General features: G+C 38.1%; 1 protein-coding gene across 12 annotated transcripts in view; it reads right to left on the bottom strand.

Moving 5' to 3' along the window:
• LOC104986322 (membrane cofactor protein) overlaps positions 1–17,234 on the bottom strand; it is a 38,671-nt gene that overhangs the window by 13,233 nt on the left and 8,204 nt on the right. For 7 of the 12 annotated variants that reach the window (XM_010836849.1, XM_010836848.1, XM_010836847.1 and 4 more), the window contains exons 3-8: positions 12,059–12,144; positions 10,972–11,169; positions 1,354–1,536; positions 893–958; positions 737–778; positions 584–625 (exon numbers count right to left, since the gene is read on the bottom strand). In XM_010836849.1, the coding sequence (XP_010835151.1) occupies positions 584–625; positions 737–778; positions 893–958; positions 1,354–1,536; positions 10,972–11,169; positions 12,059–12,144 (617 nt within the window). The remainder of the gene's footprint in view (positions 1–583; positions 626–736; positions 779–892; positions 959–1,353; positions 1,537–10,971; positions 11,170–12,058; positions 12,145–17,234) is intronic. The other 5 variants (XM_010836854.1, XM_010836856.1, XM_010836855.1 and 2 more) reach the window with 1 other exon arrangement.

Below are 17,234 nucleotides of genomic sequence, written 5' to 3'. Positions count from 1 at the left end.
CTTGGACTGCAAGGACCTCCAACCAGTCCATCCTAAAGGAGATCAGTCCTGGGTATTCATTGGAAGGACTGATGCTAAAGCTGAAACTCCAGTACTTTGGCCACCTCATGCGAAGAGTTGACTCACTGGAAAAGACACTGATGCTGGGAGGGATTGGGGGCAGGAGGAGAAGGGGACGACAGAGGATGAGATGGCTGGATGGCATCACCGACTCAATGGACATGAGTTTGAGTAAACTCCGGAAGTTGGTGATGGACAGGGAGACCTGGCGTGCTACAGTCCATGGGGTCGCAAAAAGTCGGACACAACTGAGCAACTGAACTGAACTGAACTCAAGTAAGGAAGGTTTGAAATCATTTTACACATAAGTAAACATATTAAAGTTTACTTAACTTGCTATCTGCTTGTATCTGCAGACTGCACATAATTTTAGAATCACTCAATCTAAGAACTAAAAAGGCTGTGAATATTTCATTACTAAAATTGATAAATGAGTATAAATCATTGGAATTTAAAAGACTTTGAAAAAAAGATCAAAAGAATGTAAAGGATTTTGAAATATATAAGCAGGAAGTTACTAAACCTGAGACATTGGGAATTGGATGTTGGGTGCTGCGAGTCGACACTGGGGGGAAAAAAAAAACGCAGATAGGATCAAACATTTGGGAGTTACTACTGGCATTTTCACCAGGAATTAAAAGATTTTTGAAAAAATATATGTAGGAAGTTACTAAACCTGAGACACTGGGAACTGGAGGTTGGGTGCTGCGAGTCGACACTGGAAAAAAAAAAAAAAACGCAGATAGGATCAAACATTTGGGAGTTACTACTGGCATTTTCACCAGGAATTTAAAAGATTTTTGAAAAAAATATATGTAGGAAGTTACTAAACCTGAGACACTGGGAACTGGAGGTTGGGTACTGGGAATTGGAGACTGGGTGCTGGGAGGAATCGACACTAGAAAACAAAATAATGGAGACTGAATCAAAAATCTGGGCATTAATACTGTCTTTTCATTCACATGAATTATGCCTTTCATTCTTGACTTATTTAGGTAAAACTCCCTATGCTTCAGTTTACCCTGAAAAATGACTGCTATCCATTTTTACATTTAAGAATGCTTAGCAAGAGACATTTATATACCTGTGTTATGTACGTGAAATGCTAAGACCCTACAAAGACAGAAAATCGCTGCAGCGGATTTCTTGTGAATTTGAAGTCATACAACTATCAGAGAAATGAATATAACACAGTTAAATATGAACATTGTTTCTCTTCAGTTTTTCTTGCATCATTGATATTTAATGTGAAAGACATAAAGAACAAAAACAAAAGGAAGATAGTACTTTTACCTTTAATACACTTTGGTAGCTCGGGCTCCCAAGTACTGTTCTCACCACAGACAACTACACTGTTGCCATAAAGGTTAAAACCCTCATTGCATTTAAGTACAACCGTCGCTTTGTAGTAATATTTTGGTCCAAATCCTGAGACTATCGTTCCATGTTCAATGGCTGGATATACACATTTGACCACTGAAAAATTGAGAAATTCCAGAATTAATGGAAAGCCGCTTCTACACGGGACCAGAAAGACTAGTGTGAAGTAATCCCAGGGAAGAAGCAGGAGAGAAATGAAAGATGCTAACTGCGGAAAAAAGAAAAAAGAAACCTTTGAGCATCTGAACTCCAGGTAAAGAGATCTAGAGAAATCTAGCAATGTTTTTTTGTTTTTTTTTTTTTTAAAAACCTAGAACAGACTGTCATAGTTTATTTGCTTTTCTACATTTTCTTTCCATTACTGACAAGTTTTGAGAACCGTCTGATACCAGATACAAACTCAGGGTAAGGTCAAAAGTAATTTTCTTCAGTTTGAGGATTTTTTTAAGATCATTCTGACACTGATTACATACCTTGCTCTTTTAGAAAGGTAGCAAAAGCTTTTCTGAGAAGGTAACGTTTGAGCTCAAATTTAAGTTGCAGAGAAGCTAGCCACGCCAAGATACGAAAAAGAAAGTTTTCAGGAGGCAACAACACACAGAAGCTAGAAGTTCAAGAAGTAAAGGCAGTGGGGTTAGGGCAGTATTTTCCAAACGCTCTGGGCTACATCAGAGATCAAGAAACACATTTTATGCTGTCAACCAGTATATAAACCAACAGGCCTGAGATAATCTTAGTAATGGTATGTCCCATTCTGCTGCTGCTGCTGCTGCTAAGTCGCTTCAGCCGTGTCCGACTCTGTGCGACCCCAGAGACGGCAGCCCACCAGGCTCCGCCGTCCCTGGGATTCTCCAGGCAAGGACACTGGAGTGGGTTGCCATTTCCTTCTCCAATGCATGAAAGTGAAAAGTGAAAGTGAAGTCGCTCGGTCGTGTCCGACTCTAGCGACCCCATGGACTGTAGCCCACCAGGCTCCTCTGTCCATGGGATTTTCCAGGCAAAAGTACTAGAGTGGGGTGCCATTGCCTTCTCCTGTCCCATTCTACTCCACTCATAAAAAGTACTCATCCTGACGGTCTCAGTTGACTTTAGTATCCATTAATGGGTTTGGCAGAATTGGGGGAAAAAAAATCAAGAAAACACTTGCCTGAGTAGTGAGTTCAAGAGAACATCTTATGAGATTAAATCCGAATGACAGATAAGGGGCAGATAATATACAGCCTTTTAAACCAGAAGAGTGTTCTTTCTCTTTCTTTGGGTCTGAATTTCCGTCAGGTATCATTTCTCTTCAGCCAGAAGAACTTCCTTATCAATTCTTATAATCCAGGTTGTTAAAGTTGCTCAGTTGAGTATGACCCCATGGTCTATACAGTCCATGGAATTCTCCAGGCCAGAATACTGGAGTGAGTAGCCTTTCCCTTCTCCAGGATAATCCAAGTTGACCAATGACAAATTCACACAACATTCTACATTAAGTGTTATTTTTTGGGGTTTTGTTTTTCCTTCAGCATATTAGCAGAAATTGTCTTTTACTTTCAATAGTTCCATGAAAGTCAGCTGTCACTCTCACCTTGGGGTGAGCAGAAAAAGGAGACAAGCTTTCCCGTCTGTTTCTCCCTCTCATTGGCTGCTGCCTCTTTTGTCTCCAGGAGTTCAAACATGCTGTGCTTAGCTTAATTGGGGGTTTCTTGGTAAATTTTTAAAATTTATTCTGCTAAGGGCAGTGAATTTCCCAGACATGTGGGGTTGTTGTTTGTGATCAAATTTACATAATTTTCGGCCAGTATTTCTGAAATGATTTCCTGCGTTGTTCTCTCTTCTGAAACTCCAATTAGATGTATGTTTGGCTGTTTGCTCTTTCTCCCAAAGGTTTCTGTCTCTCTCTCTTGTTTTAATCTTTCTTTTCAAACCATGCTCGATTTCTATTGCCCTGTCTTCAGGTTCCCTGATTTTTTTTTCACTGTTGGGCCAATATGCTCCTAATTGCACCTAATGATTTTCTTGTCAGTTGGGTTTAGTAGATACAAAGTGCAGACAGTAAATCTCACCCTTTTCTAAGGTGTACAACTGTATTAGTTTTCATAAACCAAAATAATCATGTAATTACCAACACAGTAACAAAAATTCCATTATCTCCACATACTTCATGTCACTTTGTATCAACCCTCCAGTTCTCAAGCACCTTCCCCACCCAGCCCAGCACTCATCTGTTTCCTGCCTGATAGTGCTGCTCTCCCAGGATGTCTGAATAGAATCACAGCCTCTGAGTATGGGTATTTTAGTGTAATGCACTGGAGATTCCTTTGCTGCATGATTCAAGAACTCATTTCTTTTTATCACAGAGTATTATTCCATTGCATGGATACAGATTAGGCTGTTCATCCATTACCAGCTGAAGGACATGTGAGTTAATTCCAATGTGGAATGATTATGACTAACGCTGCTTTGAATATTCTCATGCAGGTTTCTATATAAACATACGTCTTTTTACTTACATTGCTGAGTTGTATGGTAAGTGTATATTTAACCTTATAAGGGATTGCCAAACTATCTTCCATAATATTCGTATCACTCTGTATTCTTACCAGGAATGCCTTGAGTTCCAACTGCTGTATATTCTTGCCTATTAATCGTATTGTTAGTCTTTAGTTTTGGGGTTATTTGTTCAGCTATTCTAATAGCTGTTTACTGACATCTCATTGTAGTTTTAAATTCCATTCTGTAATTTACTATGACACTGAGCAACTTTCCATGTATTTGGGGATCCATATATTTTCTTTGGTGCAATAGGTCTATTCATGTTGCCCATTTTAAAAAACTGGGTTGTTTTCTGATTGTGTTTTGAAAGTTATTTATATTGTAGATACAAGTCCATTAGCAGATATGTACTTTGTAAATGTTTCTTCCCAATTTATGGCTCATTTTATTCCTTCTTTTAATAATGTATTTGAAGTAGAAGTTTCGAGTTTTAATAAGTCCAGTATATTAACCGGAGAAGGCAATGGCACCCCACTCCGGTACTCTTGCCTGGAAAATCCCATGGATGGAGGAGCCTGGTGGGCTGTAGTCCATGGGGTCGCTAAGAGTCAGACACGACTGAGAGACTTCACTTTCACGCATTGGAGAAGGAAATGGCAACCCACTCCAGTGTTCTTGCCTGGAGAATCCCAGGGACGGGGAGCCTGGTGGGCTGCCGTCCATGGGGTCGCACGGAGTCGGACACAACTGAAGCGACTTAGCAGCAGCAGCAGTATATTAACATTTCTTCTTTAAAGAATCATGGTTTTAGAGTTGTATTTAAGAGTTGTATTTGTGCCTTTGACTAAGGCACAAATATTTCCTATGTGCTAAAGCAAAAACCTTTTGGTTTTAGATTTCACATTTAAGTTTTTGGTTCACTGTGAGTAAATACTTGCAAATGGTGCTAACACAGTGTTGAGGGTTTGTTTGGGTTTTTTTTTGAAAGGTTGTAGTTCTGGACACTGCTGTTCCACGCTCTACATGGCCGACCTCTCACCAACACTGCACTGTCTTGATTACAGTCCTCACAGCAGTGTTTATCAGAAGTCTTGACAGCAGGTAGAACGAGATGACTTTTTTCTTTCTTCCAAATTTCTATTGACAATTCTAGTTGTTTTATTTTTCTAAATAAATTTTACAATCTTTTTGTCAAGTTCTGCTGGGATTTTATGGGATTGTCCTGAATTTATAGATCAATCATAGAGGACTGACATCCTTATTATATTGTATTTTCTAACCCATAATCACTGACTTTTCTCTATTTATTAAAGTCTTGTTTAATTTCTTAGGTTTAGTTATTTTTACCATTTAAATATTTCACATTGTTGCTAGATTTACATACAAGTATTTTGGGTTTTCAAGTTGGTGTAAATAGTACTTGAAAATTTTCAATTTCTATTGGTGTTTTACTAGTGTATAGATGTACAGTTGATATCTGTGCTGATCCTGATAAAACTTCAGTCTTTCAAGTTTTCTACAAAAACAATCTTGTTGTAACTGAATAAAGTCTATATTACTCCTTTACTCTTCAATATGTATGGCTTGTTCTACTATCTGCTGCTGCTGCTGCTAAGTCGCTTCAGTCGTGTCCGACTCTGTGTGACCCCATAGACGGCAGCCCACCAGACTCCCCCGTCCCTCGGATTCTCCAGGCAAGAACACTGGAGTGGGTTGCCATTTCCTTCTCCAGTACATGAAAGTGAAAAGTGAAAGTGAAGTCGCTCAGTTGTGTCCGACTCTTAGCGGCCCCATGGACTGAAGCCTACCAGGCTCCTCCGTCCATGGGATTTTCCAGGCAAGAGTGCTGGAGTGGGGTGCCATTGCCTTCTCCAGTTCTACTATCTAAGAACTCCAAATACAAGGCTGAGTAGTGTTTTAACAGAAGACATTTTTTCTTGTTCCTACCTTAAACATAACTACTCTTTTACTATCTAAGAACTCCAAATACAAGGCTGAGTAGTGTTTTAACAGAAGACATTTTTTTCTTGTTCCTACCTTAAACATAACCAGTCTTTTACTATTAATTATAATATTAGCTGGGGAACTTTTATAGCTGCCTTTTGTCAGCTTCAGGCAGTTCCCTTATATTCCTCATTTGCTGAGTTTTATAATGAAAAGATGATGAATTTTGTCATATGTTTTTTCTCTGTGTCTATTAAGGTGGTCATTTTTTTTTCCTTCAAAGTTTCTTGATATGGCAAATTACACTGATTTTTAAATTTGAATCATTCATGCATTCATAGAATAAACTTCACTTGATTATGATGCACTCTTATTTTTTTAAGAAAGGATTTGATTTATTAATATTTTGTTTAAAAGTTTTAGTTCTAAGCCCACTTTGGATACTGTATAACACTTGTCTTGCAGTGTTTCTGTCTGGTTTTGGTATCAGAGCAACACTGTTCTCATGAAATAAGTTAAGAAGTATTCCCATCTCTTTAATTTTCTTGAAGACTCTGTATAGGGCTGCTGCTATGCATTCCTTCCTTAAATGTTCGGTATAATAATACCCTAGTGAGGACCTGGGGCCTCTACTACACTTCATGAGGTTTTGGAAAAATATTTATTGAATATAGTGGATCTGCTATCCTGTGTTAGTTTCAGGTGTGCAGCACAGCGATTTGTTTACTTGTTTTTTTCCCAGATTATATTCCATTACAGATTATTACAAGATATTGGATATCATTCCCTGTGTGTGCACGCTCAGCTGCTCAGTCGGGTGTGACTCTTTGCCCACCAGTGTCCTTCTCCCATGGGATTATCCCAGGCAAGCGTACTGGAGGAGGCTGCCATGTCCTCCTTCAGGGGGTCTTCCCAACCCGTGTCTCCTGTGTCTCCAGCACTGGCAGATGGGTTCTTTACCACTGAGCCATCAGGGAAACACCAGATAATTCCCTGTACTATGTGGTAGAATCCTTGCTGCTTATTTTAGGTGTAGTAATTTGTATCTGTTACCCCTATACTCCTCATTGTTGTCCCTACCCAACCCCTTTGGTAACTATGTATTCATCTACTTCACCTGAGTCTGTTTTTGTTTTGTAGCATCACTTGTATTTTTTTATTCCACATTCAAGTGACATCACATAGTATTTGTCTTTCTATGTCTGACTTAATTCACTAAGCACAGTATTCACTAAGTCCGTCCATGTTGCTTATTTATTTCAGGTATAGCAGTTTGTATCGGTTAACCATCCCGTGCTTCTAACTCGCTGCTCCCTCCCCTCTTCCCACTGGTAACTGTAAGTCTGTCTTCTACATCTGAGTCTGAAATCATCTGTATTATTTTTTTGATCCCACATATAATATTGTGTGGTGTTTTGTCTCACTTATTACACTGAGTATAATATTCTCTAAGTCCATCATGTTGCTGAAATGTATTTTATTCTTTTTAAAAAACCAAGTAATATGCCAATATACACACACAAACACAAAACCTGTTAATCCAATCACCTGCTGATGGGCACTTGAGTTATTTGTCTTGGCTATTGTAAACAGCGATGTTACGAACACTGGGGTACTTGCACCTTTTTGAATTAAGAGACTGCTTTTTCACATGTATACTCAGGACTGTGTCTGCAGATCATAGTTCTATTCTTCGTTTTTTAAGGAACCTCCAGACTGCTTTCTTTACTAGCTGTACCACTTTCCATTCCCACCAACAGTTTAGGAGGGTTCCCTTTTCTCCACACCCCCTATAGCATCTATTATTTATAGACTTTTTGATGATAGCTGCTCTGAAGCCTGGTGACACTTCACTGTGCTTTTGATTTGCATTTCTCTAATAATTTATGATGCTGAGCATCTTTTCATGTACACGTAGGCCATCTGTATGTCTCTTTTGGAGAAATGTTGATTCGGATCTGCCCATTTTTTAATTGTGTTGTTTGTTTTTCCAATACTGACTTACACGAGGTGTTTGTGGATTCTGGATATTAACCTCTTGTCATTTGGATCATTTGCAAGTACTTTCTCTCATTCCATAGGTTGTCTTTTGGTTTTGTTGATTGTTTCCCATGCTGTGTTAAAGCTTTTAAATTTGATTATGTGCCATTTATTCCCCCCCACCTCCTTTTTTTTTTGCCTTGGCAAACTGACTTAAAGAAAATATTGCTACAATTCTGTCAGAGTTTTATGTGTCATGTTTTACACTTAGGTTGTTACACCATTTGAGTTTGTTTTATATGTGCAACTTATTTTTGTATATGGTTCTATCTAATTTCACTGTATTATATGTGGCTGTCCAGCTTCTGAAGCACCACTTGTTGAAGAGACTGTCTCTTCTCCATTGTCTCTTCTTGCCTTCTTTGTCATAGGCTAATTGATCGTAGGTGTATGGATTTATTTCTGGGCTCTCTCTTCTGTTCATTGATCTATGGTTTTTGTGCCAAGTATCACCCTGCTTTCATTACTGTAGCTCTGCAGTACAACCTGAAGTTAAGGAAAGGACATACCTAGAGCTTTGCTCCTTTTTCTCAGGATTGCTTTGGCAATTCTGGATCTTTTCCATATACATTTTAGGATTATTTGTTTTAGTTCTATGAAAAATGTCATAGGTATTTTGAAAGCAATTGCATTAAATCTGTAGATTGCTTTGGGTAATATGGTCATTTTAGCAATATTAATTCTTCCAATCCAAGATCTAACAACACAGTGTATTTCTCCATTTCTTTAAAAATTGTTCAGATTCCTTTACTGATGTTTTACAGTTTTCAGTATATAGGTCTTCCACTTCCTTGGTTAAGTCAATTTTAGGTGCTTTTTATTTATTTTGGATACAATTTTAAATGGAATTCTTTTTTTTTTAACTTGGTGTGGCATTTCATTATTTGGGTAAAGAAACACAACAGATTTCTCCATGTTCATCTTATATCCTCCTACCTTGCTGAATGCATATATTAAGTTCTTCCAGTAGCTTTTATGACTAACCTAGACAGCGTATGAAAAAGCAGAGACATTGTTGCCGACAAAGGTCCATCTAGTCAAAGTCACAGTTTTTCCAGTAGTCATGTATGGATTTGAGAGCTAGACTATAAAGAAAGCTGAGTGCTGAAGAATTGATGCTTTTGAACTGTGGTATTGGAGAAGACTCTTGAGAGTCCCATGGACTGCAAGATCAAACCAGTCAATCCTAAAGGAAATCAGTCCTGAATATTCATTGCAAGGACTGATGCTGAAGCTGAAACTCTATACTTTGGCCACCTGATGCAAAGAACTGACTCACTGGAAAAGACCCTGATGCTGGGCAAGACTGAAGGCAGGAGGAGAAGGGGATGACAGAGCATGAGATGGTTGGAAGGCATCACGAACTTGATGGACATGAGCTTGAGCAAGCTCCAGGAGATGGTGACGGACAGGGAAGACTGGCATGCTGCAGTCCTTGGGGTTGCTAAGAGTTGAACATAACCGAGTGACTGAACTAGAGCTTTTATGAAGACTTTAGCATTCTCTATATAGAGTATGATGTCATCTGTAAATAGTGACAGTTTTACTTATTACTTCCTATTTTGGATAAATTTATTTCTTTTTCTTTTCTGACTGCTGTGGCTGGGACTTCCAATACTATGTTGAATAGAAATGGTGAGTGGGCATCCTTGTCTTGTTCCTGAATTTCAGGAAGGCTTTCAGCTTTTTACCTTTGAGTATTATGTTGTTTGTGGGCTTGTTGTAAATGACCTTTATTATGTTGAGATATGTTCCTGCTGTACTCAACATGGTGAGTTTTTATCATGAATGGACGTTGACTCATTTGACAAAATTTCTTTCTGTACAAAGATGGTTCAACATAAGCAAATCAGTCCACGTGATATACCATAATAACAAAAGACAAAATCTTCATGAGAGAAAGGTTTAACCTGTTATATTTACAGGCATAAAGTTGTTTGTTTTATTCCTTTATTGTCATTTAAATGTCTACAGTATATTTCTTGACATCTTTTTCACTTGTGATACTGGTAATCTGTATCTTCTGTTTTCCGTCAAACTGCATATAGGTTTATCAATTCTACTGATCTTCTACAAGAAGCAGGTGTTGATTTCTTGACTGTCTCTATATTATTTCTCTTTTCAATTTCATTGCTTTTTCTCTGTCTTCATTATTTCCTATTTTTGTTTTATTTGCTCTTTTTCAGTTTCTTAATGTGGACGTTCAGGTTATTGATTTGAGACCTTTCTCATTTTCCAATATAAGTAACTTCACGCTTTAAACATCCTTTGAAGCAATGTTTCTGTTGTACCCAACAGGTTCTGATATTTTGTATCTTATTTTTACTATGCTTAAAGAAATTCTGATTTCCTTTGTTATTTTGTTTTTGATTTATTAATTTTAAGTGTCTTGCATAATTTTCAAATATTTGGGGATATACTAGATTATGTTTTGATTTATACATTCACCCCATTTTTGATCAGATAATGTACTCCAAATGATTTCAATTCTTCAAGATTTGTAAAAATTTTCTTATTGTCTAGAATATGGTAATAAGAACAGTCTCTCTTCACTTGAGAAAATATTTTGCTATTATTCAGTGGATCCTTTCTTTCAAGAGGAAAAATCCCTCCAGTGTCTCCCTGCTTTTTGATCAAGCTCTAACACCTCAAATATTCTTTACAAAAAAGATTTTCCCAAGCATTTATCAATCATATCTATGAGACAATTTACATCTCTTACAATTTATACTACCATTTCCTGCAGCCACATTGTCATACTTCTTGTAATACAAGACAACACCTAAGAAAGTGTGTTGAATTTTGATGCTTTCATGGAAAACAGTCCTAACTCATGCAGACGCACAGCAGTTAGCCATGTATCAGCTGGAACGCCAAGAGCCTGCCGGGTGAGAGGCTGGAAACTCCACAACTAGTTTTTATCTGGTTTGACTGATATTAAATCAAATTAGAAACCAACTTAACAGGAGACTCCAGCATATATGACTGCTTTTACTTATAGGTAAAACTATTTACACAGTTTCTACAGTACTTACAAATTAAGAAGGAAATAAATAGAAATATTATTACCTTTACACTGAGGGGGTTGACTACTCCATTCACCATTTCCAATACAAGTAAGCTTGCTCTCTCCAACAAGTGAATATCCATCTGGTCCATTTGAAGGATCACAACTATAAGTTACTACTTCATTGTATTCAAATACATCCTTGTGGCTATTGGTGTATTTTCCATTTTGAATTTCTGGAGGTGGTTGACACAAAATCTCTTAAAAAGAAAAAAAAAAAAAGAGAGAACATGAAAGGCTAAAGGGAAGGATAAAGGATTAAACAGGATTAGTAAAGTCCTATGAATTGCCTTCAATAAATTCATTACCATATGATTGCTATATGCTAGTTGTGAATCTACTATCCATTTAGAAGAAGCTTTTTATGAGAAAATATATTATCCTAAACTCAAGCTATTAATCTACAAATGAATTTCTAGAATAAAACTCATTTTCTTAAAGTCATGAAATATCTACATGAGATACATGCATTTACCTATAAGGCCAAACTAAGTTTTGTTCTCATCATAAGAGATGCTGACAATTTAAAGATATAATATGATCCTGACTAAAAACAGAACTCAGTGCTAGTTGAGAAATGCTTCATAATTTGTAAATGTATCTGTTTGCTAAGTCAGTTCTTCCCATTAATACCAATTATTACTGTCATTTTCACTTTCATCCTTACAAGTGTATTGTGAAATTTTCCAGAGGCTATAAATCGTGTGATTTCTCAAGGGACTAAATCCTGATGTTTTCCTTAAAGCCAAACATTGAAGAAATTTGCAAAAATGTAAAACAAAACCATTATTTTAGATTTTTTTTTCATTAAATATGTGTTATATACTAATAGGTACACATTTATTCTTCTTAAAAATGAATTAATAAATAATTATTTTGAAAACTTTTCAGGATTAATTCAATATAATAGAATTGACACAGCATAACCCATAACATTATATGGGTTATGTCTATACACATTGTTGTTATGACAATAGACATAACCCATATAAGCAAAAGCTCACGTGTCTATGTTAATTTGAAAGTATAAGGGAGTCCTGAGGCCAAAAGTTTGAGAATTGCTGCTCTACATTCCGACAACATACTTACTTTCACATGTTGGAGGATTATCACTCCAGTTCACACCAGTTCCAGAAACTTCACAATAAGAAATACTTGTCCCCAGTAAGTAATAACTAAATGAGAAAGGAAAAGTTACTATGTTCTTTAGTAGTTACAAGGTGAACATAATAATGAAAACAATTTTACATGGCTGTTTTTCTGCACTAGAGTAACTGGAGAGAGAAGTTCCTTAAACAAAATATAATGGAAATGCTCACTAATCTGCAACTTAATCAAATAAAAGTCTCTGCATCTGAATGAATACACAATGGTCCACAGCAAAATGTCTAAATTGCTCTGTCATGCTGTCTGGCATCTCTGCCATATCTGGCAAATGCATCACACACTCACGTCTACGCTTTTGCTCACACCTTTCTACTCCGTAAGAACTGGACAGACAGATGAGGCCCTAGAGCTTGGGTTTCGCCCACCCTGGCCCCCACAGGCTACTCAGAAGCTGCTCTAGCGGGGTGTGCACAGATGCCTGCCTGGGTTCAAGTTCCAGCCCCAAGATCAACCTGTTACCTGGGCTTGGCAAAGTCCATTAAAGTTCACGTCTTCAGTTTCCTCATATATGAAAAGGGAGACAATAGTACATACCTCATGAGACTGTTTTAAGGATTGTGTGAATCAGCATCTGGCACAGTGAGTACTAGGTAAGTTTTAGTTCTTATTAATAGTCTTTAGAGTATTAATACTCAATATATAGGCATACCTCATTTCACTGCTGTTCACTTTATTGAGTTTTTAACAAACTGAAGATGTGTGGCAACCCTGCACCGAAAAATCTACTTGTGTTAATTTTCCAACAGTGTTTGCTCACTTCATGTCTCTGTGTCACATTTGGTAAATCTCACAGATTTCAAACTTTACTACTATTATTATATTTGTTATGGTGACCTATGATTAGTGTCTTTCTTGTTACTACTATGACTCTCTGGGGCTCAGATTATGGTTAGCACTTTTTGGTAACATAGTATTCTGAAATTAAGGAACGTATATTTTTTCATACATAATGCTACTGCACAATTAACAGACTATAATGTAGTGTAAACACATGTAAAAACTCATTTGATCTGCTTTACTGCAGTGGCCTGGAAGTGAACCTGCGGTTATCTCCAAGGTATGCCTATATCTTTCTAGTAGTAAAGTGGTTTAGCAACACTACTCGATGAAATCTTCTCTGATCGTTTAAATTCATACTACACTCTTCTCCTGGACTCTCATGGTAAAGATCATGAAAATGATCTACTTGGTGCTTTTCATTTACTATTTTGTTTTGACACCTCTCTATATAGTGTTTCTCAAGAAGTCTACAACTTCCTTGAGTCTCCTGGTACCTAGCAGCCTCCTTCTATCTATTCACCGGATCTCCCACTATTTTCACTTGATCAAGTTAAAAAATACCCAGTGTATCTGCCTGTGCCCACTTCCAGATGACTTTTCCCCAAGGGTTAATGCACTGACTCTACATTATGACATGTTAAATAAAGGACTCTGGGATGATGGCAAGACAGGTGGCAACAGGAATCTGTCTCCCCACCTTGACGACAGGTTCACTGATAGAATCTGCCTGATTTCCACTGTTTTGGAAATCTAGAATCTCTTCATGACTTGCAATTTGGAGAAGACTTGGACAGGTAAGTTAACTTAATTTCGGTCAATCAGCTTTCAGCACAGCGGCAGCTCCCCACCCCCGATCTCAGCAGCCCTCTGTGCACACGCAGCTGGAGCAGCTTGTAAGTAGCCTGCGGGAGCTAGGGTGGGCAAAAAGGGGCCTGCCCTCCAAGGAGCAGGGAATTTCGCTCTTATCACTGCTGCTTCTACTCCCAGAGGAGCAAAAAAGAGACGGGCAGCCACTGTCTCACACCTCTGCCAGCTTTTCCAAGCTCCTTCAACACTGGCCAAATGATTTCCAAGAGATTTGAAAACCAGCACCCCTTGCTGCCTCCTTCACTTTTTTTCCCCCCATTAGCAGAAGTGTGAGTGAAAGTGACTCAGTCATGTCCTACCCTTTGCAACCCCATGGACTATACAGTCCATGGAATTCTCCAGGCCTGAACACTGGAGTAGGTACACTTTCCCTTCTCCAGGGGATCTTCCAACCCAGGTCTCCCACACTGCAGGCAGATTCTTTACCAGCTGAGCCACAAGGGAAGCCCAAGAATACTGGAGTGGGTAGCCTATCCCTTCTCCAGCAGATCTTCCCAACCCAGGAACTGAACCAGGGTTTCCTGCATTGCAGGTGGATTCTTTACCAGCTGAGCTATCAGGGAAGCCACTAGCAGAAGCTGGACATTAAATACTAGGATATTCCAAAATAATTGCCATGTGGGGAAAAAAAAAAATTAGAAAGCGACTGTGCACGCCCAGAGAAAGACTCAGAAAAGACCTGAATCGGCACTGAGATGCCACACAATAATCAAAAACAAAATCAAAACAAAAGAGGGGCGAATCTGATTTTTCAGAGTTACCACATTGTTAGATTTCATATATCGATTCCACAAAAAGTCACAAGGCATACAAAGAAACAGAAAAAGAATCTATGGCTCATATAATGGAAAGATAAATGAAAAGAGCTTTTTTTCTGAAGGAGACCTTATGACAGATCAATTAAACAAAGACCTTAAAGGGGGTGTCTTGTGAAGTCACTCTCTCTGGAAATAGGTGGGTGCTGGTTCTGCCACCCCACTTTTTGTCCACAAAGCAGCCAGACAGTAGACCCACAGATGCAGATCTTTGTGAAGACCCTGATGGACAAGACCATCACTCCTGAGGTCAAGGCGAGTGTCACCATGAAGAAAGTTATAAAGTCAAAATCAAAGACACGGGGCATCCTGCCTCACCAACAGAGTTTGACTTTTGCAGACAGACAGCTGAGGGGGCCAAGCTCTCTCAGACTATAATATCCAGAAAGAATCCACACGTGGGGTGGCATCATCAAACCTTTCCTCTGCCAGCTTTTCCCGGAAGTACGACTGTGAGAAAACAATCTCCGCAAGCGCTGTGCACACACGCTGTCACCTGCCACAGGAAGCAAGGCCAGAGCAACAACCTGCGCCCCAAGAAGGCCAGGCAAATACAGCCTCTTCACCGGCTCATCTCTGCCCCACAGGGCGGCCCCCTACTTTGGCCCTGTGGACCTGGAGCCTCAGTGAAACTGGGAAGAAATAAATAACAGCCGTTAAGATGGACAAAGAACTAAAGGAAGAAATATAGAAAGTCTAGAGAACAGTGAACCCAGTGGAAATATCTATTAGAGACAGAAAACTAAAAAGAACCCGAAAGTAAATTCTTGAGTTGAAACTTACATTAATGGAAAAGAAAAAGTCACTAGAAAAACTGAAGGCGTATTTGAGAAAAAAGAATTAATAGAACTGATATAGGGTAACAGAAATTACTGACTCTGAGAAAGAAAAAAGATTGAAGAAAAATGGATACAGCCTAAGGAATCTGTGGGACCCCCAACTATGGGGCTCTCAGAAAAGGGACAGAGAGAATTCTTATAGAAATAACAGCTGAGAATTCCCCAAATTCCATAAAAGACATGAATATGAATATGTCAAAAGCTCAAAATCCTAAGATGAATACAAAGAGACCTGCATAAAGCCATAATAAAACTTTCAAAAACAAAGACAAAGAATACTGAGAACTGCAAGAGAGGAGAGAAACATCACATGTCAAGCATCGTAAATAAGATCATCAGCAGATTTGTCATTAGAAATTCAGAGTTCAGAAGCAAGTTATTGATACAATTAAAAAAAACCAACTCAACCAAAACCCCTCTATCCAGCAAAACTGAGCATCAAAAATGAGGGACAATTTAAGACATTCCCAGAATTAAAAACTTAAGAAGTTTGTGACCACTATACACTCAAGAAGAAATGTGAAGGGAGTACTGAAAAGGGAATGAAAGGTCTCCAAGTCTTAAGCATTAAAAAAACATAGAAACTCAGCAAAGGTAAATATAAAAGCAATTATAAAAGCTAGCATTACTGAAACAGTGGTTTGCAACTACAAATTTTGTTTTCTATGTGATTTAAAAGACTAAATTATAAAATAAATAGATTATTACAGTAGAAGTTAGCATTACAATTAACTGTGTAGACAGCAGTATGATTATCAACAACCAAAAAGGGTGGATATGGGGCGGTAAAGGACTGATTTTGTAATTTATCGAATTTAAGTTGGTATAAACTCAACCTGGAGTGTTGTAACTATACAGTGTTTTTTTGTTTTGGTCATGCTGTGAATCTTATTGGATTCACAGCTTGGATCTTAGCTCCCCAATCAGGGATCGAGCCTGTGCCCCCTGAAGTGGGGGTGAAGAGTCCCAACCCCTGGGCTACCAGGGAATTTCCATGTACAGTATTAAATGTAATTTCCAAGGGTAACAACAAACAATACAGCCATAGGATATATACGTAAAAGGAAATGAGACAGGAATTTAAACATTTCACTACAAAAATCAACTACACAAAAAGACAGTAATGCAGGAAATGAAGGACTAGGCGAAAAGCTACAAAGTATACAGAAACCAAACAGCACAATAATGGCAATAGGTCCCTCCTTGCTCCAACCAAATCCTGTCTGCAAGAGACTTGCTTGACAACAGAAGACATAAATGGAGTGAAAATGAGAGCCTGGAAAAAGATATTAGTAACCGTAACACAGTTGAGTAGGTACACTAAAATCTGACAAAACAGACTTTAAATTAAAAAAAAAAGGCTACAAGAGACAAAGAAGGAAATTTTATATTAACAAGGGTTCAATACTGCAAGAAGACCTAACAGTTATAAACATTTATGCACCTAATGACCTGCCATCAAAATATATGAAGCAAGAAATGACAGAACTGAAGGGGCAAAAAAACATTCCTACATAATAAGCATTTCTCCAATATTAGTTGGAGACTGTAATACCTAATAATGGACAGAACGACTACACAGGAGATAAACAGAGGACCTTAATAAGAAAACCACCAGATCTCAGAGACATACGAAGCACTCGAGCCAACAAAAACAGACTCTACAGTCTTTCCAGCAGCACATGGGGCATTCTCCAGGATAGACAATATGCTAGGCTATAAATAAGGAAACAATGTTATTCAAATGTAATTAATTATTTAACAAATAATACTATGTTTATTTTATGCTACAAATTA

Source organism: Bison bison, unplaced genomic scaffold, assembly GCF_000754665.1.
Source record: "Bison bison bison isolate TAMUID 2011002044 unplaced genomic scaffold, Bison_UMD1.0 scf7180017864067, whole genome shotgun sequence".
Taxonomy (NCBI): Eukaryota; Metazoa; Chordata; class Mammalia; order Artiodactyla; family Bovidae; genus Bison; species Bison bison.
The sequence above is the reverse complement of the archived record's forward strand: the minus strand, read 5'-3'. Positions and strand labels throughout refer to the sequence as shown.